The sequence below is a fragment of the Monomorium pharaonis genome, chromosome 10, assembly GCF_013373865.1.
Source record: "Monomorium pharaonis isolate MP-MQ-018 chromosome 10, ASM1337386v2, whole genome shotgun sequence".
NCBI classification, from domain to species: domain Eukaryota; kingdom Metazoa; phylum Arthropoda; class Insecta; order Hymenoptera; family Formicidae; genus Monomorium; species Monomorium pharaonis.
This window is the reverse complement of record NC_050476.1, coordinates 1867961-1891224: the sequence shown is the minus strand read 5'-3', so window position 1 is coordinate 1891224 and position 23264 is coordinate 1867961. Positions and strand designations below refer to the sequence as shown.

At 37.1% G+C, this 23264-nt stretch overlaps 3 protein-coding genes across 5 annotated transcripts; 2 read left to right on the top strand and 1 right to left on the bottom strand.

The window, feature by feature from the left end:
- The first annotated feature begins 632 nt into the window (after nucleotides 1-632).
- On the top strand, nucleotides 633-10609 carry LOC105832150. 2 transcript variants are annotated; one of them, XM_036292600.1, is made up of 15 exons: nucleotides 633-1028; nucleotides 1723-1876; nucleotides 2850-3511; nucleotides 3580-3756; nucleotides 3968-4335; nucleotides 4468-4728; nucleotides 4833-5201; nucleotides 5433-5679; nucleotides 5759-5973; nucleotides 6054-6192; nucleotides 6336-6589; nucleotides 6664-6832; nucleotides 6899-7065; nucleotides 7227-7275; nucleotides 7801-10609. In XM_036292600.1, the coding sequence occupies exons 1-14, from the start codon at nucleotides 666-668 to the stop codon at nucleotides 7243-7245; spliced, it is 3564 nt and encodes a 1187-aa protein (XP_036148493.1). In that variant the 5' UTR covers nucleotides 633-665; the 3' UTR covers nucleotides 7246-7275; nucleotides 7801-10609. The 2 variants fall into 2 exon arrangements, with proteins under 2 accessions (XP_036148493.1, XP_036148492.1); XM_036292599.1 differs by lacking the exon at nucleotides 7227-7275.
- A 294-nt stretch (nucleotides 10610-10903) lies between these two features.
- LOC105832208 (peptidyl-tRNA hydrolase 2, mitochondrial) lies at nucleotides 10904-12370 on the top strand. The gene is made up of 3 exons (XM_012672950.3): nucleotides 10904-11235; nucleotides 11508-11693; nucleotides 12149-12370. Exons 1-3 carry the CDS (start codon nucleotides 11068-11070, stop codon nucleotides 12329-12331), a joined length of 537 nt encoding a protein of 178 aa, XP_012528404.1. The 5' UTR covers nucleotides 10904-11067; the 3' UTR covers nucleotides 12332-12370.
- A 479-nt stretch (nucleotides 12371-12849) lies between these two features.
- Nucleotides 12850-23221, bottom strand: LOC105832202 (tetratricopeptide repeat protein 28). 2 transcript variants are annotated; one of them, XM_012672940.3, is made up of 15 exons: nucleotides 21853-23221; nucleotides 21091-21348; nucleotides 20613-21015; nucleotides 19955-20512; nucleotides 19547-19842; nucleotides 19016-19481; nucleotides 18468-18875; nucleotides 17947-18324; nucleotides 17007-17787; nucleotides 16218-16891; nucleotides 15617-16119; nucleotides 14842-15204; nucleotides 14523-14760; nucleotides 14212-14430; nucleotides 12850-14024 (listed from the first exon to the last, which is right to left on the bottom strand). In XM_012672940.3, the coding sequence occupies exons 1-15, from the start codon at nucleotides 21874-21876 to the stop codon at nucleotides 13372-13374; spliced, it is 6222 nt and encodes a 2073-aa protein (XP_012528394.2). In that variant the 5' UTR covers nucleotides 21877-23221; the 3' UTR covers nucleotides 12850-13371. The 2 variants fall into 2 exon arrangements, with proteins under 2 accessions (XP_012528394.2, XP_036148654.1); XM_036292761.1 differs by having other exon boundaries at nucleotides 20613-21348; nucleotides 21853-22400; nucleotides 22462-23221.
- Between the last annotated feature and the right edge of the window lie 43 nt (nucleotides 23222-23264).

Below are 23264 nucleotides of genomic sequence, written 5' to 3'. Positions count from 1 at the left end.
TGTATGTACATACGTAAGATATTCATGAAGAAGACGCGATCGACGCGCGTGCCGATAATTAGAAACGCATCGTTCCGCAAAGTGACCGCGATGCAGATTCTCAAGGCGTTCCATCCTGCTTTTCCGGTAAAAGTCGTTGCGTAACGGCCGATCGTTCATCGCGCGTCGCTCTCACTCGATTTCGTCATTCTGACACTTCGTTTCCTCATGGCACGTAGAAGAAAAGGAAATAACGCATAATAAGGAAAGAATTAACATTCGAACATTTTCAAACGCGCGACAGTTATCGGCGGATGCTGTACATACACCCCTCTCTCCTCGGGACGTTGTGTGTCGTTGTAATCGTCATCGTCGGCGGCAGCGGCGGTGGCGGTGGTGGTGTCAATGACAGCTGGGCGCGATGACGGCAGTCAATGGCGTACGCACACGGTAGATGCACCTGCCACTGTGTCAACCTGCGTCCGAGTCGAAGACCTCGCTGTTAAGAGATCGCCGCCGTTTTCGCATGTGACACCGAACTTCGCGGTGAATACTCGGCGCAATCCCGCGATGCGCCGCTCGTAGGAGTGGCTCGAGTGTTACGCACCCCAGGAGAGTCCGAGGGGGTACCGTATGCGATACCGTCTGTTCGTTATTCCCGCGGATGTTTACGGCTGGCATGTTAAATGGCAATGAACATGGACGTGGCGCAGGCGTCCGAGGTGATGATCGACACTCGTCCCTCGACGTCGGCGGATTTGCCACCCGACGACGCTAGTTCCTCGGGCGGGACCCACGGCGAGCTGTTGACGCGCGAGGGGCCCGTCGATGACGCGCGACCGACGACGAGCAACGGGAACGGCGACACGGGGAAGAGGTGCAAGGAGACTGCGAGGAGTATATCGCAGGCGGACGATAGTCCGCGCGCACTGCAGACCCCGTTGGCCTTCACCATCGACTTCGGCGACAAGGAGGTGGACGCGGCGAGGTATCAGAACCTGTTCGAGAGATACAACGCCAGGCACAGGCGGAATCTCTCTACGTCTAAGGTACTTGATATATATGTCGCGTAACAAAGATATTTAAGTGTGCAATATGGTATGCCAACAGTTTGCCAACAGATTTAGCATCAAATTGGCATCAACTGTATTCACAATAAGCTTATGTTATCAGCGAAGTCTATTGATATAATGTGACAACAGATTATTAGCAGAAACCAAATAAAATCATTTTGTAAATATTTAGATGGAATGTATCAGTCAAATTCTACATCAGACTTTGAAGATTGAAGATTGCAAATTAAGAATTAGAATTTGATCAAATATTTTTAATTTTAATCTATTTTATTTTAATTCATTAAATTCTAATCTCTAATTTGCAGTCTTTAATCTTCATAACATAGTTTGATGTGAACTTTACAAAATTGCAAATTTTATTTGAATTCTATCATTAATATAAATAATTAATCTGCTCTCATATTTTACTGACAAATTCCATTATATCTTTTGTTGATATTCTTTTAACAAATTTGTATCAAACTCTTTGTGAAATTTGCTTTCTAAAGATTTTGTTATCTGAAATAAGCTTGAATTTTACAAATATTTTTCTCTATAATAAAATATAATAAGAAATTATTTTTTAGACAAGTTATTACTTAATGTAATCTTTGTATAAGAACTTTAAATTATTAGAATTTTATGTAAAATATATGTTGTAATATATTGTACATATATTTGTTTCCAGGTAGAAGTAAAATCAAAGAAGCCGAACACTATACTGTCTCCAAGCTTGGTGCAGAAGCAGAAAGTTCCTAGCACTCATTCAGAGGGTTACTTTAGCAGCGAGGATGATACAAAGCGAAAAACTGACCAATTATCAGAAAGACTTAAACAATTAGGTAAATATACATTTAAATATGCATTTTTATTCCTCTCTTTTTTTCTAAAAAAATTTTAATATTTAGTTTAATATTAGAAATAATATTTAATAATTATAATCAATTTTAAATTTAAGTAAGGCAATAATTTACAATATTAATTAACTTTTACTATAACTTTTAGAAATAACATGTATTTTTCTCATTGAAATCTAAATAAACTGATTTTTAATTGTTGTAAGGGTATAATACATAAATCATTATAATTGACTTTTCTTGATTATTGTTAATAATCTTTGTAAAGGTTTTGAGTAAATAATAATTTGTAAACAAATGCCTCTTTCAGTGGCAGTGACCCTTTTAACAAATTGTTAACTATATACCAGCATAATAAACTATATAGATTTTGTCAATAAGGTTATTGATTAATCGATAAATTAAAAACCTCATCTATAGTATAAATTTGTGTAAATTATAAGAAGTGCACACTACAGAAATTCGCTAAGAGATTACCATGGTTCTGATGAGAGATGGTCACAGTAATGATGATATTGTCTTGCAGTGTGATAAAGAAACCTGTGAATCCTGTAATAATCCTATACTTGGTAGTACTAAACTGTGGTGTGTGAGTCATGGTGAAGTCATGTTCTTCAAGCTACTTAATATTCCTTACAAGTACCTTCTACTTATCCTGAATGATGTAGCTTGCTGACATATTAATAATTTTGATGTCATATTTTACCCATGTCAGGAATTATGCATAATTTTCCTCAAGAAATTACACATAGTATTGAATAGAATTGACAATTCTATCATCATTTGTGATGACTCTATTTTTGAAATAATATTTTAGAAGTCATACATTGTCTTTGAATTATAAATACTAAATCAAATTAATACTGAATTATAAAAATTGCATACATATTTTTTTTATAAATAAATTTTACATTTTATATTTGATATTAATTAATTTGAATTGTTTATGTGTTTTTAGGTGTCAAGAATCCTTCAAGAGCACATTCTAGCACAAAACAATCTATAAAAGAACAAGTAGATCCCTCTTGTCAAAATGAACAGTATTTAATGACAAGATCTTGCGATGATGAATTACGTTACAGCAAACTTCCATCTCAAGGCCTCTCTTTAGAACTTGAAACCAACGAAAACGTATATTGGACATCCCAAAGGTCTGCGACGATAAACGATTTAAGTCGCATTCAGATGAACAATTACGATGACGAAAATGAAAAGCGATATACGAAAAACATAGAGTATATCGACGTTAATCACGAGTGCAAGGAGGTAAACAATGTAGAGGAGGACAACAAAGTGTCCAACATGAATTATCTCACCGATGATTTCAATGTAAAGAATACGAATGAGAGGGAGAACAGTTTGTCGAGCGATCAGAGAGACCAATTGGTTAATTACGCAATGGATCTAAACGCGGATAATGTCACGGATGCTAATCTAGATGTATTTAACGTCAGCAACATCGACGCCAGTTCCGACGGTGCAGTGAGCGAGGCTGGGACATACACGATTCATAAGGACTATACTGATGAGGAGAAAGCGAGAATGGATATCGACAAAGTTTTCAGTGTTGGTGTTTTAACTGAGGATGAAAGCAATGAGGCATACGTTCACAATTTTAAGGTAAATAACATCTACAAGTTCGTATACGCGTAATATACAATGTTCACGAAACAGATCTTATTTTACAGATGAGCATTTCGCGCGATAATAATGCATGGATATCTGAATGGGCCACTCAAGTGGCGGAACATAACTCTCTACCTCCGATAATAGGCGGCTCGACGAGTCGTACGCCGCCTCTGAGTCCCACCAAGATACCATCTCCAATTCATGCCAGATCTCAACGAATGGCACGTAATCGCTATGTATGTATCATGCAAATTTATAAAAATAAAATATCTACAAAATTTATATAAAATAATTAAACTTCCATATAAAGTAAATTTTTTATATTCAATACGTAATTTTTCTTAATAATTATACAAATTCAAAGACATCTTAACGAGTCTTAATCTTTTTTTCTAATTGATACACTTTTTTCTTTTTTCTAAATATTTTTATGTTTTACATATACAGGAACAATCGCCTGATAGTAATCTAGACGCGGACTCGTATATACGAATAAAAGAAAGGCTCGGTTTAGTTTCAAATCAGCATCAAATTATAGACTCTGGTGGAGAATCCGATGAAGACACCAGTAACAGTTACAATACGCCGCCTAACAGCTCACAACGTACGCCTGTACATAGTACCGTAGTTAGACGTGGCAGCTTATCCGAGTCATTGTTTCGGCGAGCAAACAACAATGAAAATAGGCGAAGCGTCCGAAAATACTTAAGTTCAACTAAATCAAAGACTGCTGATACCAATGTAGAATTATTGAAAAGCCCGTCCCAAATCGTGTCACCTCTCCACTTTGAGAGAAGAAGTAGCTCTCTAGATAGGTGAATAATCCATTTTACATACCGATAAATAAATTTGTTAACGATAGTCAATTGTGAGTTTTTTGCCAGTGAGAGATGTTTATTATATATAAATTATTATTGAGCTCTTTTAGAAACATTTTTTTTTTACAGGAAAGAATATGCTTCTGATACAATAGAATCTAATACGTCCAAAAGAAATAGCGCAAAGTACAAGGAAGATTTTAAACATACAAATAGTCCTATTTTAAGTCGTCTTAGACCACCTACACCAAAATTGACTAATAGTCCGATTGTTAGCCGTAAGGCTACTACAACGAAGATTCTCAGTTCTCCTATGTTGGAAAGACCTAAGCATTTAGCAAAATCGTCACAAGTGAAAAATATTGGATATTTTACATGCATCGAAAATAGGTACATATTTTTTCACATATTATATATAATTTTGAAATGCCATGGTTCAGTGATTAATCTCAAAGTAATTGATACACGTCTTACATATTATGATACCTTTATAGTCCGTACATGCTGAGAAAATCTAACAGCACTACAAACTATCATGAAGGGGTTAGTTATTTTGATAAAGATTTGGCTATTAAAGCTGGCATGCTGCAAAACAGTCCAGAGCTTCAACGGCATCTCAATATACAAAGGTCATCGAGTAACGCGAGTATTAGAAACATGAAGTCGCAAAATCTTGTGTCGCGTCACAGCAGTTTCAATAATAGCGACATTGATAGAATATCGTCGAAAGGAAAATATGCCTCTGTTGTTGCCTCCGATAGTAGTAGCGAAACTGGTGAACAAGAAAGACAAAGAAAATCTCCTCTGACGCCAATCTCATCTGGAATTAAGTTAAATAGGGCTTTCAGCATAAGAAGAGCAAGGTATTTTATTCAGAAATTAAATAAAATTCTATCTCAAAAATAAAAAAATTTTAGAAATCTATTTTTTCTTTAGAAATTAAGTGGAATATATTATGCATTATTTACAGATTAAATTGTGATTCCGTGATTTTATTCAGAAATTAAATAAAATTCTATCTCAAAAATAAAAAAATTTTAGAAATCTATTTTTTCTTTAGAAATTAAGTGGAATATATTATGCATTATTTACAGATTAAATTGTGATTCCGATACAACGCCGAATACAACCCCCGAAGAAAGACGTAGAAGAGCGCAGTCCGAAATTAAGACTGTCGCACATGTGAACAAGCAGCAAAATTATCATCGTATTCGCACAAGTAGCGTCGGAGCGCACAGCAAAGAATTATCGAAGAAACCGGAGACAACGAAATTCAGAGTACCATCTATATCTAGAACCGATACCGGAAGATTTAGTATGAGAGCTCTAAAACCGACTCATGTGAGCATCGCATTTAGCTGAGGAAAATTATTTAGTCTATAGAATATTTTTTTTTAATGTAAAATTCATATTTTTTAAGCATCCTCCTGGTAATCAAAAAACGAATCAGAAGTCAAGCAAAGATCACAAGAAGCCGTCTGGCAGAAGTAATTCCACTCTTACATCCAAAGAAGTGGAGTTTCAGAATTGGAAGAGGCGGAAAAGTTACGATCCGATGAAAGCAGCGGCTGAAGGAAGAAAGAAATTAATAGATAGTACAAAAAAGCATCATAGTACTGAGGATGGTTCCGGCAAGTTAGTATACGAAAAGATATAGAACATTTGTATGGGTAAAAATGTATTTCAGTTTTTGAAAAGAACAATTTGCATTCCAGCCATGATGGTTCCGTGTTAAGATCGGCAAGTTTTCATGGCACGGGAGGTGCTCTCTCATTAGCCAATGATTGGTCAGATAATGAATTAAATTATTGTTATGAGGACAATCAAGTACCACCACCTAGTAGTCCACAATTGGTACGTATCGAGATATAATATGCATTTATATGTATATGCAGATTATAAAGTTGTTAAAATATTTATTGACACATTTACTTATTAATCTCAATAAACTGTAAAGAATAATTGTATATCAAATCGCTATACAAAATCTGTAATAGGAGAGCGACAGTGATTTAGAAACTTCGTCTTATCTACAAACGACTCAGAATGTTGTATCCGCGATGTCCGCTCGCATGACGGGATACCGTCCTCCACTTGTTTCCGATAACGAGAGCGACGAAGACACGAGTCGTAGCCTACATCAGAATATATCGAAAGGATTACGCCATCCGAGCGATACGGAGAGCAGCGATGAACAGCATCCTATGCCACAATCTCCAATCTCCAGTACTAAATACAGCAAAGAATTTAAGTATGCAGCTGTGGTTTTTTCTTGTATTTTGATTTATATCTTTGTATACATATCTAATTTTTTTTTCTTTTTAGTTTGCCTAAAGCAAAGTTGGATCTGCAACGAACAAAACCTATGTCTTCCAATATGAATAAAGCGAAAAATATATTGCATGATGCACATAACAAGTCTGAATCGCTTTCTAATATCAATAGAACTGATTCAGGACGACCTAATACGCGAGTTAACAGAGGTTTGAGCATGGTAGGTGTTTATTTATAACAAAATTTAATATATAACATATAATTATATGTATGAATGTATATGTAGGGGCCTAAAACCAAACCAAAGGAACCAAAAAAGCCTTCAGCCTTGAATGTTCGGGAAGTCGAGATGCAAAATTGGAAACGTCGCAAGAGCTACGATCCCATGAAAGCCGCTATGGAAGGGCGGAGAAAAGCTGGCTTGGCGAAAAAAAATGCAACTCTGTCACCGAGGTAAATTGATTTTAATTTTTTAGAGAAGAGATGATGCACACGAAGAGTTTTTCCAGACAACGCAAAGGTCCATCATATCTTTTAGTCCTTTGCATTGTTTACAATATATTGTTTAATTACTTGAGAAAATAATTATTACACTTGTTATATTTTGTTGTTAGGACCCATAGTGATCGGTAATCTAAAAATAATATGGCAAACAAGCAAGTGGTATGGTACAAATTTGTTTGAACATTTTACATAAATTCTCTCAAGAGATACAGTTAATAGGTGTTTTTTACTTTTAAAAATATAAAACACACGAATGTTTATTTTGATATTGCACTCTAACTCTAAGTTCTACTGAATTAAAATTTTAAGAATAACAAAAAAGATACTATACCTGTGTTTTATATAAGTTACCTATTTTAGTGATGTGTTGCTTCTGCACCTTGTTTATCCATCCAATCTCTTATCATTTACAGCGCTCTAGCAGATGTATAATAAAAAACCATGTTAATTTCTACAGAGAAAATAGAATGTTATAATTAATCATAAATACAGAAATCTAATTATTTTATTTTTTTAATATGAAATTGCGCTTTAATCTATAGGATAGTTTTAGCAATAATGTATATGTGTTAACTTTTTAAAAGCTTTCCCGTTTCTTTTTTTAATTTAATAAAGAAAGGCTTAAACGAGATAGAAGAGATTTGTTCCCTGCTTATAATCCATGCATCTTATATCTGATTTTAGTCACGTAGCAAGATCACAGAGTTTTCATGGATCAGTAGGATTAGCAGTCAGCGATTGGAGCGACGAAGAACCAGTCATATCCGCAGATGAAGGTCCACTTTACTAGAATTATTTCAGAGTCTGGTGAGTAACACGAAAACCGAGCACATACGTGAAAATGAAATAAAGCCAATTACAAAAATTCTTATATAAAAATTAGGCAAAAATGAGCGAATTTTACAAGATATTATAGGAACTAAGCACTCCTATATCTAAATATAAATATATTGAAAAGGATTGTGTGTGGTTGATAACTCTAACTAAAGAAACTTTTCTATATTATTAATTCGTGAGCTGTCAATTGCCCATACAATTGCTAAATCCTGATTTACAAAAATGCGCTTCCTAAAAGTGATACTTAAAAATTATATGATGAAAAATTATATTACAATATTAGCATTGAAACGTCCAATTGTTTGTGATTAATTTGTACAAGATGTCTTTTCTTCTTAAATCATTTTGTACTTTTTGTTATGTAAAATTTAAAATATTGCCTAAGTATAGAGAATATTTTATGTGTACAATAATATCTAAAAAAAAAAGAATATGAATAAAATGATGTGTTAATTATCAAGCAAGAATAATACGGTATTCAATTTATAATAAGGAGTGCTACATACAAAGAAATATACATATGTGTGTCATTGGTTTTTTTATTATGATTGGACCAATTGTGTAGCGTTCAATGTACAAATCTTTTTATCTATGTAAACGTATTTTGTTTCACGTTGGTGCAGGCTAATTATGATATATTATTCATTTGAATAATAATTTATATAAAGCGTATTTTCTCGTTAAGAGAAAGAGCGAACGCGCGAGAAAATTTTAGATTTATCTGTCTTTCTTTGTCATGATCGAATTGTGTACGTTACATTGTATGTTATAACGAAATACGAACTTACATTGATATTCTAGATTTTTTTCTGCAAATATAACTGTTAACATAGAAAGAACGATGTGCTACGCTCTCTCCCAAAGCGCGCTCTCTTCCAATGAATTATAGTAAATATTTTTTCTCTACGATATAATTTAATGTGATCATAAAGGGCTTTACAATGATCTTAATTATTAAGGTGTGTGTATGTATATACATACATATATATATATATATATATATATATATATATATCACTGTCGATCGATTTTATTGTACATTCTTTTCCTCGATTTTACTTAAGAACTAACAGGATATGTTTTTCAATTTGATTTGAAAACATTGAATTGTTTCTATAATATACTCGACCAGGTAATATTAAATGACACTGACATAACATAAGACGTATTTTATACATAAGTACTTGTTCACAAAGGATTGTATCACTTGTTCATCATACATGCTTGTTGTTTCAATATAAATTTAATGAAAATTTTATCTGAATTTCCTGGAGAATTTCGTAAAATTTATACAAATTTGTTGTGCATATCGCAAGCATTATGATAAAGAATTATATAGGGAGTTAATGCTCCCTTTATTGCATAATTTTTAAAAGATTATTTCAGTATACTATTTTTGCATTTTCTTTAAAATATTTAACATAAAAAAAAATTTAAATTGAGAAATTTATCTATTTTTTTATTGTTTTAATTCACAGTTCATTGATTTATGTTTCTCAAACTATGGAATTGTGCAATAAAGGTCGTAGAAGAATGTGATATTATGACAGGATTAGAAAATTATTGTGTTAAATATGTAGTAATGCGGATTTCTTTGTTAAAAATTAATAGACAATTGTATAATAGTTTCTCTAATTAATTTTCTATTATACATTTGGTTCTAAAAATGTTCAATTCTGTAATATTATTTAAAGTTTGTTAATAATGTTACGAAGATTATAGAAATTATGGTGTGCTTCTATTATTATTATTCTAATATTTTTAAATTATTCAATTAATTATTTAGATTAAAATTATTTTAAAAATTGTGTCTTTGAAATGCATCCTGCATTTTATGAAACTGACATTTGATAGAATTTATTATGTTTTGCACAATTACATGCCGCGTATATTGGAAGTTAATCCTTCTTGTCTTTTTTTATGAACTTATACGTGTAATTGAAATTTCTTGCAAACGTACAAATTTCTCGTGGCGCACTTAAGTATTTATTTCGCGTTCTTGTTCTTTCTTTGAAAAGAAATGGGCTTCCAATGTGCACACAAAAACAGAAACCATTACATTTTCAAGATAGATACATTAAAATACATGAGACGATATATTACTTTATTTTTATTTTGTAACTGGAAATATGAGGATTATTGAGGCAAAGTAGATATTTTCAATTGTGAATTTATTTTTCTTGAAAAATGTAATTTCATTTAACACAAAGAAATCTCAATTATTTCTGATACCTGTTGCTCAATCCTCACCTTTCCAGATCAATTTAATAAATTTTTTAGCCGATTATTAATCGAATTTTAGTTTTCTTATCATTAATGATGCTGTATATCAAAATGTTTTATATTATTACGATCTGAATCGTTTTATCTCTATGCTGTAACACATAATTGTTGTAGTGTATAAGATATATGTATTTCACATCTTGTTTTGTCACATAAAAAGAGAAACGAGTGCATATATGCAATAACAATGCGATATATTTTTGTATATTCAGAGCCTACAGCAGTAAGCGCGTGTTAAGTTCCAATTCTACAATTAATTAACTTTTATTAGAATATGTATACACAATTCTTTTACAGAATGTTATATATGATAATGAAATATAGCATCTATGATATAAAACATTATTGTAAAATATATTTAATTCCTGAAAAATGGGTATTTTATTCAAACGTATTAGTATGTAGAATATTTCTTAATATCTTTTTTCTTATTCATGAAGTATTAATTTATTATGTACATTTTGTGGAATTAAGGGATTTATCTTTCAACTGCATAATTTTTCAGATAATGTTAAAACTTGAAAACTGCTCAAAATTTGCCAACATAATTCATAGGAAAAAAATTTGTAGGTAAGTAGTTATGTGCATGGACGTTATAAAGCAGATCCATCTATTAGCATTTGCTGGTACACTTACACCGCTTTATAGTATGTACACCTTCGTTTACACGCGTTACGTTGCATGGCCTAAGATGGGTCAGGGATCGTGAAAAAGTGGCCTGACCCAACAAGTTCGCGAGTGTTTACATCGTTGTAACCTATTGTGTCGAATATAGTGTATAGGTCGCGGACTAAATATACGGTGTAAACTAAGAAGTCATTATTGAAAATCATGGACGACATCATTCAGGCAATCGTGGCGCAGGCTACAGATCCGAAAGTGGCTTTTATGGCCGCAGCTGTCTTCGGTTATTGTTTATATAAATTAATGACCGTGCCAAACAGAAAAAATTCTCAAGCAATTGTGGAGGATTCCGATGAAACGGATGACGACGATGTGGTAAACAATATTTCTCTTCAAATTTTTCTCTAAACTCGTGGTGGAAGACTTCTATCGCGTTTTAATTTGCAGTCTCTGGGATAACGCTTTAGCGAAGATTCGAACCCAACTTAGTAGAGATTCAAACCCGAGTTAGCGAACACTCAAACCTAAGTAGGTTTAAATCTCTGCTAAGTTGGATTCGAATCTTTGCTAAAGCATTTTATCCTAGAGACTGCAAATTCACTGTTAAGATAATTAGACCAATTTTACAATAGTTTCTCTTTATGTAGGTGTACACAGACAAACGAGATAATTACAAATTGATTCTGGTCATCAGAACAGATTTGAAAATGGGTAAAGGAAAAGTAGCAGCTCAGTGTTCGCATGCTGCTGTTGCAGCATACAAGGCTGCCAGAAAACACCCAAAAATTCTAAGAGCATGGGAGGAGTCTGGGCAAGCCAAGATCACTCTTAAGGTATTGCATTTTAGATTATGTTTGACAGTTGACAAAGAAAATATATTTTTATGAGATATATAATGAGTTTAAGATATTCGTATCAGTCCAATATATTAAATAAATGCTGTCCAGGATTTGTAGTTTTGGATTCATCTTTTATTATATTAATTAAGAATGTTAATAATAAAAACTTAAATCGATTAAAATTAAAATAATGTATATTGGTTATGAAATGAATTGGAACATTGGAACATCAATAACCATGAATATTGACAAATTATATTATTAAGTCCAACTGTCTGGATGGCACTGTATTAAATATTCTTTGCGGTATAAAGCAGATCAGATGAGATTTTAATCAAAAGAGACTATCACTTGATTGTTTAATAAATATATTTATCTATACAGTTAAAATAAATATCTTTTCACACACGGACATGAGAGGAAAAAAAAGAATATATGTTAATTTCCAGGTGGACAGCGAGGCTGCCCTTCAAGAAATAGCGAAGGAAGCTAAAACTACAGGTCTGTTATCGAACATTGTACAGGATGCAGGACACACACAAATAGCAGCAGGAAGTAAAACTGTATGCGCGGTCGGACCGGGTCCAACAAAATTGATAGATCAAGTTACAGGTCATTTAAAATTATTTTAACTACTTAACAAATAAAAATCAAGAGCTTTTTGATACATATATTCATTTAATATTTTATTTTTATTAATACCTGCCTCCTCAAAATATTCTCTCGTATATATTATTTATCAGTCTGTTGACAAAATTTATTTAATTACTATAACATATTACAACAGTAGAAGTTGATGTTAATATTTCAAGTTTTAAGTGTTTCTCTTTCTCTATCCACATGTATATTAAAAAGGCTTATATTATGATTTTTATTGTCTTTATATCGGTTTTTTGCAGAATTTTAAAATTAACATTCAACTCGGCAAAATATATAAGTTAAACAAATTTTCTTCCTGACAAGCTTTAACAGAAATATTTATCTAACAGATTTCTCTTACAATTAATTTAATACATATTTATATGTGCGTGTTGCGAAGTATCTAATAATAAATGAAATATCAATCCGAGTTGACTCTCGTATTCTCTACGAATATTTAGAACGCATGATTTATAAGAAACACGATAGTCAAAAATTAGAGCTCGAATACTCTGCAGTTAAATACTGTTTATTAGACAGATCAATCATAAGTGAGAATAGTGAAGTTGATCCTTTAGCTCATTGAACATATGTATGTACTCTACAAACCGTTTTTTGCTATATTAAGAATGTTAATAATTAAACGTTTGGACGGATTACAATATTAAAATTATACTTGAGCATATTAACGCTTATTAGCGAGATTATTTTGTCCTTGTACGTATATATTATAGAACTCGTTACATCACGAGCTCTGACATATGAAAAAAAAACGGACATGCAAATATGTGCATCTAGCGAGTGTTAAGGCATTTACGTTGTTAGGATATTCTTTCAGGGTTTCATCATGAATGACTCGAATACCCAGGAATATATTGACAAATAAATTCGCACTACGCTTTGTTGATCGTCTTGTTTCGGCCCTGCTATGGCTGCAAGGCGGCGACCATCTGTTTTCCGATATATCTCCCATTCTTTGGTACCCAGTACTATACTCCGCGAAATTACATTTTAACTTATAAATATAAATAATCTATACTGGTGGCGCAGGAGCTTTCCGAGGTATTTTATTCGAACTGGCGGCGCTGCACTGCGATTCCGCGATAGATCTACCATCGGCCTCATCCCTTCGGCAGAGCTCCGGCTCGTTCGGTATCCAATTCTGTGTCTGACCATGGCTCACTGTCTTTGCTGATTGCGACTCCTCGTTTTCGGACACAGCGCCAACCTCCTCCAGCAATTTCGATAAAGATGGCGCCAGACCCAATCCCAAATTGCGCTCGTGGTACACCTCCGAGATCGTGGGTGTGAGCTCGCGCGTCAGACTTGTCAGGGAAGTGGCCAGGTTCCTTAGATTCTGTGGATGTGTCTCCGTGGATTGAGTCGCGTCGGTCTGCGCATTGCAGATGTCCTCATTTGCTGTCGTAGAATGCCGCGGTTTTCTCGATGAACTCGTGTTGATCTCCGTTCTCACGCTCAACCTCTCTAGCACATTAGCCGGCAACGGTGGCAATGGCTGCCGTCTCAATACAGTGGCATGGCCATTGTCCCAATCTGTCACTGAGCTGCTCGAGCTCGAACCAGGCCTCATTGGATTCTGATCGGGATAAAGATTTCGAATACGAGTCTGATGGTTCAAATTAAGCGCTACAGGAGGACTAGGTGTAAACGCCACATCCGATTCACCTGGAGAGCGTTCAAATAAAATATTAAATTTCTATGTAAGATGTATATCTTGTGAAATTTTTATATAAGATAAATTTGATCTCTGTATAAAATTTTTGCCAATTACATGAATTGTTTTTTTAATATTTGAAAAAGATAGAAAGTCAATTCGGGTGTGCTATCTTATAACTATAAAATATTTATATACCTCCACCATTTTGACATGGCTGTCGCGATGCTGGTATCAAAACGTTCGGTGGTTCCATGGTCTTTCCGTCTGGTTCACCACGATGTCGTACGTAACTTGCGAACGCCCCTCCCAATCGTGGTCGTTCTACAAGATTTTTTTCTGTATGAGCTACAGAAGCTAAGCTTTCCATTGAACTGCCTGAATCTAAGCTAAGACTTTTTGGTGCTTCCTGTGTATCTGCAATTAATAGTAAATATATTATGTAAATAATACAATTAATTTGCATCTATTACTATTACTATGAGTATTAATATGAAATTTTAATTTACCAAATAATGCGAGAAGAGCTTGAAGAGCAAACTGGACGGCTCTACGTGAGGCTTGTTTGCCTGTTCTCAGTATCACTTCCGACTGCCCAACTTCCATCAAATCGAAGCCTAAGCTAGCGAATAGTTCATGTGATCCGGATGCTCTCCAAACATGTACAGGCAGTACAACTTCTTGTCCTTCTGTAGCACAACTGGCTCTTCTCATGGCAGCGATGACGTCTTCTGCGGCTTCTGGCGCCTAAAAAATTTTTTAGCACAATTAATTAAAATTAAAATCCTCTTTGTATTTGATTAAATGTTCATTGAAATAAGTCAATACTTGTAAGAGCCTGGCCAAAGCATGTAACGACGATTGACCTAATCCTAGTAGAGCTTGTAAACTGGCACTGCATCTTGTCAATCTTTCTTCAGGATCACTTTGTGGAAAAAACACGGAGGACGGTATACCGTTGCCGGCTGGCTCAAATCTGAAACCCACGGACATCAGGAGTTCTCGCCAACCGGTGGCCGCGCCCACCTTGTTCTCAATACTGCGCTGAGTCGTATACATAGCGTTTTTCTGTCCGCGATGAATTCTCTGTAATGATTTCTCTACCAGATGAAGCGTCACTCGCAGTGCGTCCCTGCTCTGTTCGGGACCACTGCGTAATAATTCCGCCAGCGCTTGACCCATGAGCGCGACCTGATGAAACAAAAGAAAAATAAAGAAATATTAAGATTGTGAAATACGAAACATTATAAAATTATTTTATTAATTATAATTTAATATGGTCTAACAATTAAAATTGAAATTATTATAACACTATACACAAAAATAAATTCTATAATTATTCATCTATATGTGATGAAATTGTATTACTAGTATTAAGATGCGATTACTGTGATCTAGCCAAATATGACCAAAAATTATGCTTCTATTTTTTAACTTATAAACGTTATTTTCTTCGATAGACAAAGCTATAATCTAAAAGAAAATAAAAACTAGGTTTTTAAATTTAGAATAAATTAAATTATACAGAACACCTTAGAGTTTTAATCAATTAATTGTTTTGCAATTGATTAAATGGCACGTTTAATTTCTCTCTGGAATATACCTTGTTGGATAATCTCGTGTCTCCGCCAATAAGCAGCCAACCGGCCCAGTTAGCTGGGTGAGCAAAATGTCTGGTATGTTGGACAGTCTGCATCGCCTCAGCTAATGCACGCGATGCTCTCGCACCTTGCAACATTGCACTGTAGAACGCTCGCAATAAGATGCTGCCGGCGGTTGGTGGTACCGCCCACATTCCTATGAGCACACATTGCGCACCTGTGCTCAATAGAGTTTTAGCGAGATTTTGTATACCGTCCGATGTAGCATTTGTGCAATCAACATTGCTCCAACTATGACCGCTGGACACTACTACCAAACGGGCGGACATCTTTAGCCTGAGTAAATCCAACTGACTTATCAAGTACTCTGGTCTCTCGGATGGCTCCTCGCATTGATCAGGCGAGAATGCTAGACTGCCAGTATTCCAGAAGACTGGAACTGTTAGGTGAACGCATTCCGCATCTGGTAAAGATCGCAGAACCATTGATCTAGTCGCTTCCAGTCCTATTGTAAACAAATAAAAATGAAAATTATATATGATATACTTTTCGCGATATCGGAACAATTAGAAAACTTTTTATAATTGTATAGTCAATATTGACCAGTCATTGCGCGGGCCTCTAACAATTCAGCGACTATTTCCGACTCGGTCTCAGTGGAAGCAACACTTTCGGGCCAACCATACTCCTCTCGAATATCCTCTGGCAGAACAGGATTTCCAGCAACTAGTGCAGCCACGGTAGCACCACCTTCTAGTACGGGCGTCTTAGATCTCTTTCTGAGCGCCGCAAGGGACGGCACCACCAATAACGAAAATCTCTCGCACAGATAATCCTCGCCTGGATTGGACTGCAAAGCCGGGAATGGCGCCAAATAGAGAGACTTTTCTACCACCATGATCAACTCCTTTCGCGGCGGTGGTAACAGATCTTCAAACGGGGCAAGAAGAAGATCATAAAGCACCTGTATCGGCAATGGTGCCTGCCACGTAGGTCCTTTCGCGCCTCGTCCCCAACGAGCGCTTCCGGCGCGAGAGCTTACGGACCCAACACTGAAGAGGCTACTTAAACTGTAGGAACTGGCATTCAAATGATGACCTCTTGACGGAATTTTGGTGGATTCTTCGATGAGCTCGTTGCTCTCGTCCAAGAGTGCTTCACGTGCTTGAAGAACCCTTTTTTCCAAACCTACCCCATCGTCTAATGTAGCGGAGTGGAATCGTAGTAATCCACGACCTGGAGCTAAGCACCAGGCATGCAATTCACATCCCACCTCGCTGAAAATGTTCAATTATTTTAATCTTTTAAAGAAACAGGTAAATTTTTATAATGTTATATAAATTATATCTCTTGTTTTAAAAGTTATAATACTCGTTTGCAAAAAAATTATACCTGTAATACAAAATAATTCCACGTTGTCGATCAATAATCTCGGAATAGTGAGCTACGTCGTCCAGGGAATTACTCTTAGATCTTCTTGATCTCTCCGCCCAATTCAAAGCCTCTTCTGCTCGGTTTAGATTGATCAATACTTTTTGCAACATCCTGTATGTTTCTGATAGTAACTCGACTCGATTAGGTTGACCACAAGAAAGGGACACAGAAGTTCCATCTAATGATTCTAAGAGATTCGCGGCCTTTTCTAAGTGTTCCACGGAGATGATTTCTTCGCCAGCCTCCCAATGCACAAGCCCAAGTCTGTGTCTCAATCTGGCGGTTTCTTCCCTTCTACCTAAGCCCTCGGATAGCGACAGACCAGACTGAAGATAACTCAAAGCGCGTGGCAGGTCTCCACAGAGATGATGAAGTCGGCCCAGACTCGCGAAAGCCGCCGCTCGGGCAAGTTGATCACCCGCCGCAGCGGCAAGGCTCAACGATTGCTCCTGCAACCTTATAGCTTCCTCATATTGCCCCAACGTTTCTTGAGTCACTCCCAGATTAGCACAGGCGCGAGCCTGCAATCCGGCTGCGTCTAGACCCTCGGCAATTGATAGCTCTAATTGATGATGGTGTAACGCGGAGTTCGGATCGTCCATCAGAAGATGGACTGCTCCTAAACCGCTGGCGGCCTCGGCCTCGGCCGTTTTGTCACCAAGTCCGCGAGCAAGGGCTAATTGATGCGACAAACAACTGACAGCCTGCTCGTGATTACCTAACGCGGCATGTACTCTTCCTGCAAATTAACATTGAGTAAATATCAGCACATCTCAACGTTACACGATTTAAAAAGTTTGCGTGGTTTTCATAGAAATATGTTTACTGAAAAAATTCTAGCCCTTTCTTAAAAACTTAACAAAATTAATCTAAATTTCATTATCATGTATCAGTTTACCTAGATCACCGTAAGCGGCACCTCTAGCTTCAGGACTATCCACTTCATGAGCGGCTACTAATCTTTTCTCGAAACACACCAAGGCTTCCTGTAAGTCCCCGGTAGCCTCACGAGCTCTTCCCAATCCTCTGTACGCCCTCTCCTGATCTCTTATACTCTTCAACTTCATAGCGGCTGCTAGTTGTTGTTCATGACATTTAATAGCTTCTTCCAGATCACCCAAGGCTTCGTAGCAGTCTCCCAAATTTCCGAGTGCTCGAGCTTTGTCGAGTAAAGCAGTGCTAGTAGTTAGCGGTTCTAAAGTTGCTAACTGTTGTTCGAAATAACCAATAGCGTCCTCGTAATGTGTCATATTAAGTCTAGCTATGCCCAAATTTCCTATAATAAAAAGTTATATACAAGGATATTAATTTTTCAAATAATTTTTTTTCTATGACATTCTATGTATAAGTTATATTGTTGAATTTATCTCCATCACTTACGCAACAAATATTTTATTCAAAATTTTAAACTTAAATTACCTAAAGCTTGGGCTTCAACTCCAGAATCCGCTAGCTCTTTCGCTCTCTCTAATTGTTCCTGATAACACTTAACCGCATGAGTGTACTGTCCCAGCGCCATATGCACAGCACCCAAGTTTCCATGTGCTCTGCATTCACCACGCAGATCACCAGCTTCTTGCCTTAAAGTTAATTCCTGCGTATGAAAACCAAGAGCCTTATCCAGGTTTTTCGTAGCTCGATGAACGATTCCTAACGCACCGTAGGCAGCCGCTTCTAGGCAACGATCGGCTGCTTGACGTGCCAAGTTTAACTGACGTTGATGCATCTTAACAGCTTCATCAACCTCTCCCATACGCAACAAACAATCGCCGATATTTCCAAGAGCGCGAAACTTCCCGGCCAGATTCTTGGTCATATGCGCGATCGCTAAACAATTAATAATTATTTATTTCAATATAAATAATATATTATTATATATTTTATTTTTTTACCTATTTTTAATATATTAAAATATAATTATAAAACATGTTAATTACAATATATATATTTTAGAATTAAAGTATTACCTAAATAATATTTTTGACATTCCAGAGCGGTATCTAGATTTTCCAATGCCAAGTGAGCTAATCCCAAATTGCAGTAAGCTCTACCCATTCCAGATTTATCTTGCAGATCCTTCGCTAGCGCTAAATCCTGATCGTAATATCTGACGGCCTCTCGATGATTTCCCAGACAGTAGTGAGCATATCCCAAGAAATGACACGCTTTGGCCTCTCCCTCAACGTCATGCAATTCTTGCGACAGCATCAGATAATGCTCGTAGTAAGGCACTGCCTCTTCAAATCTACCGCGCGAAGAGAGACAATTGGCGAGATTTAGAAGAGCACACGCTTCACCGGCCGTGTCTTTCAGTTCACGCGCTATAGCCAGGTGAGCTCTGTAGTGTCTCAATGCCGCTTCGTGGCCTTGCACAGCCTGATATGCAACCGCCAGATTTCCATGTGTGCTGGCTTCCGAGCTACGATCGTTTACCTAAACGGCAGATTGTCATAAATAAAAAATAAAATTTGATAACATTGAGCCTTAAAGACGGTTACCTCTTTGCTTATCGTTAATTCCTGCTTGTGGTACTTAATGGCTTGTTCGTAATAACCTAAGGCATTATAAGCATTGCCGATGTTTCCGTACGCTCTACCCATACCGGCTTTGTCTCCCAACGATCTCGCGATTCCCAAGTGCGCTTGATGTAATTTTAAAGCAGCATCATGCTCGCCAAGCAACTGATATACTATGCCCAAATTGCTGCAGGCTCGTCCCTCAGCCACCTTATCTTTCGTGGTCAATGCGACGTCAAGCTGTCTCTGATGCCAGAGCTTGGCTTGCGCCAAATCACCTGATGGCATGTTAATAAAATTATATTAAAATAAAGTTAGAAAAATAACATATTCTAACGTATATTTTTATAAAACAATACGGTACTTAATAATAATTATTGTTGTCATCACCTGCACATCTAGCAGCATGACCTAATCCTGCATACGCTCTAGTCTCTATAGCTCTGTCCCCAAGTTCTTGAGCTATTCTTAGAACGTTCTCGTGATAAGCCATTGCCTGCCCAAAATTTCTACGATAATGATGAGACGATCCTAAGTTACTGAAAGCCCTCGCCTCTTCCACGCGATCACCCAGACGCCTGGCTATTCTCAGATGTTGCGTGTGGCAGTCGACGGCACTCTCGAATTCCCCCATCGCCAAGTAGACCGCTCCGACGTTACCGATCTCACGGGCCTCCTGTAATCGATCTCCCATCTGCTTCACTAATTGTACGCACTGCTTATGGGAGGCCAGAGCGTTTGGCAAATCGCCGATCGCCGTGTAGACGTGTCCCAGACTGGTCAAGGCCGAAGCCGCCGCCTGCGTATCTTTACATTTCATAGCTAGAACGAGTTGGTATCTATGAGCCGTTAGGGCTTCCTTGAAGCTGCCCTTGCTGAAATAAGCAGATCCTAAATTCCCATGGGCTCTACACTCGCCCTGCGTGTCCCCCAGGGAACGCGCCACTCCTGAAAATTCCAGTAAACCAGTGAATAAATTACTCCATATTAAATTCACAATTAATAAATTAAATATAAATACACAAATTTCCACTTATCTGTTACTTACCTAGATCCTGCTGCATATAGTTGATTGCCTTGTCCAGAGAGTTCAGTGCCCAGTATGCGCTGGACAGAGCGGAAAATACAGAACCTCTCAATTTCAGACTGCATGAACCGATGGTGAGCGCGGCCTCCAACACGCCGGCAGCCGCTCTGTATTGTCCAGCTCCAAGCAGCTCCTGACCGACCACGGATATGACGACGAACGGAGATTCATCAAGCTTCATCGCGCGCAGCTGTTGGAACGTCGGTTCCAAAGTCGGTCGTAGCGGAGATTTTAACGATGCTTCTACCAAGCCTGATAATAATTGATGATTGCATGCGTCATGAGCTAATCCCGTGCTGAAGGCAACGAGCGCTTCTCCGTGACGTCCCAAACATTGCAGTGCTACTCCTTGCCGATAATACGCCTGAAAATTATTGCAGATTGTTATAGAACCGAAATGTGATGAGCTGTACACAAACATACAAGGAAGAATATATACCTTTGGCCACTGCGGACTCAACTCAGTAGCTCGAACAGCGTCCTGCAAAGCAAGCGCAAATAATCCCATCTTGAGCCTGGCAGCTGATCTGTTTGAGTACAACACGTGACTGAGAGGATCCAAAGCAAGAGCTTCCGTATACAATGTCGCAGCCAGTGCATAATCTCCATTCTGACACGCTGCGTTACTCCTGCGTACTGTTTCTAAGAATAGGGCCCTGGATCCAGCGGCCAAGGCCGACGTACCTTCGGGCTCCACCTTACAATCATCGAATTGAACACTTATTTTGAGCAAATAATTTTCATTGATAGACAATTAAACTACTTACATAGAAATATATAAAGACCCAAACTAAAAATTAAAAATTTTCACTAAACTTGTTATTTTCACTCTCAATGATAATTAAATAGCTTTAACATCAATTAATAACATAAACATGAAATTATAAAATAAGATTTAAAAATTTTTTTTAATATATATATATAAATGTAACTTTGAAAAAGATTTCAAGTGAAACAAAAAGTAAAAAAAGTATTATCTGATCTTTTACCCCAAAATTTATAAATTGGTATACATAAATAATTCCTTTACCATGAGAAACAAGAAATAAAATTAATATAAAACAATATCAATAAAATATCTGCATGAATAAACGTAGGAAGTTAAATAAGATAGACCAAAATATATAATAAATGTGAGATGTAGGCAAGAACTCTTGACCCAGGATTGGGCCCAGAGTTGCAATAGGAACCTCGTAATTACCTCAGAGATATCCCTATGAGACATTGCTTAAGACGAGCTAGTAGCATCCTCTGGCATGGGCATCATCTGCGGCGTGCTTGCATGAAGATCAGGCCCCGGATTGAACGTGCAATGTGCCTCTATCTTTCTCCGTCCCGCGCTCTCTCACCTGTGGGATTCACCTCGACACTTTTTCTCGGCGTCTGCTCGCAAACTAAACCCTGCGTATACACGCGTTACATTGTTTCACCGCGCGCGAACAGTAATAAGAGGGTTTCTTTTCGCTAGAACGAGCAAATGGGACCGATTAATAAAAAAGGAGGGAGGCAGGCGTCTTAGGGGGGCACCCACTGCATTCCTCAGGCACAGCCATCTTGGAATGTGACCCCGGGTCCCCCCGTTGGGCCCAGAGCGGAGCCGGCACTGCTGCCTGCTGCCCATGCTGCCTGTCCGATGCTGTTTGCTTCTTCTATGTGCTCCAGTCCTCTCCTCGCCTCTCCTCTCTTCCTCCTCCTCCGCCGCCTCACCGGGCCCCGATGGGACCCCAGTCGTGTGTTGTCCCGCTCGTTCTGCAACACCAACATCAGCATACTAACGTGTAGAACGAGTGCTCGCAACATGCATACACACGTGTGTAAGCGACGAAAAAATTAACGGAGCCGACCGGGATTCAAACTCAAAGTCTTCCATACTCTCTCCTAGCAATCTTAGCGCTCAGGATGCTACTCGGATTTCTCCACTACTGTCCCAATTATTCCGCTCGCCTATCAGTATCTAATCGGCCTTATGGCCCTATATTCTTCCATGTGGAAACATGAGCCATGCACGCAAAGATACGGTCCGAGACGAACCCCGATGCGCCGCTTTGTAAGGCCGCTCCGCGCCTCGCGCTTCAAATATTAAAGAGCAGCTGGCTTCATCTCGCCTTGCAAATCCCACGTAATTTGTTAATTATTTATAGATCGAGGAGAATCTCCCGGGGAATAATCGCATTCTTTGAGGTCTTTGAGACTTCGCGTTATTATATCCTGTATGCATATATAGAAATGTAAATGATGAAAAAAGGTTTAGTCTATGCAACAAAAAGAAAAATTGTATCAATGTTAATAATTAAAAACTATAACTTTTTAACGCACGTAATGACTATGATTAAAAACTCAAATTTTAACAGTTTGTGAAAATAAATCTTAAATGTTACCTTTAATCTTCCATGCATATTTGTCAAGCACAAATCGGATTTGCATTTACAATACAATAATTTTTTAGAAGTCAAACAAAAATAGAATTAAGCGAGCTTTTAAAAAATTATTCCATGCATTTCTGGGACGGATTATTTTTAGAGAATCTTGGAGCTCTGCCAAACTTATGCTTAAAAAAACTTATTGAGAATGATATAAATATATCCAAAGATATGAAAAACCCATGACTACATA

Excerpts from the sequence above, each read along its gene's own strand:
- LOC105832208 (XM_012672950.3), top strand. The coding sequence starts at position 11,068 with ATGGACGACATCATTCAGGCAATCGTGGCGCAGGCTACAGATCCGAAA. Across the intron at positions 11,236-11,507 it reads AAACGGATGACGACGATGTG|GTGTACACAGACAAACGAGA; the intron begins GTAAACAATATT and ends CTCTTTATGTAG. Across the intron at positions 11,694-12,148 it reads AAGCCAAGATCACTCTTAAG|GTGGACAGCGAGGCTGCCCT; the intron begins GTATTGCATTTT and ends GTTAATTTCCAG.
- LOC105832150 (XM_036292599.1), top strand. The coding sequence starts at position 666 with ATGGCAATGAACATGGACGTGGCGCAGGCGTCCGAGGTGATGATCGAC. Across the intron at positions 3,757-3,967 it reads GAATGGCACGTAATCGCTAT|GAACAATCGCCTGATAGTAA; the intron begins GTATGTATCATG and ends TTACATATACAG. Across the intron at positions 7,066-7,800 it reads AATGCAACTCTGTCACCGAG|TCACGTAGCAAGATCACAGA; the intron begins GTAAATTGATTT and ends ATCTGATTTTAG.
- LOC105832202 (XM_036292761.1), bottom strand. The coding sequence starts at position 21,876 with ATGTCTCATAGGGATATCTCTGAG. Across the intron at positions 16,892-17,006 it reads GGAATTATTTTGTATTACAG|CGAGGTGGGATGTGAATTGC; the intron begins GTATAATTTTTT and ends GAACATTTTCAG. Across the intron at positions 14,025-14,211 it reads GCCATGTCAAAATGGTGGAG|GTGAATCGGATGTGGCGTTT; the intron begins GTATATAAATAT and ends AACGCTCTCCAG.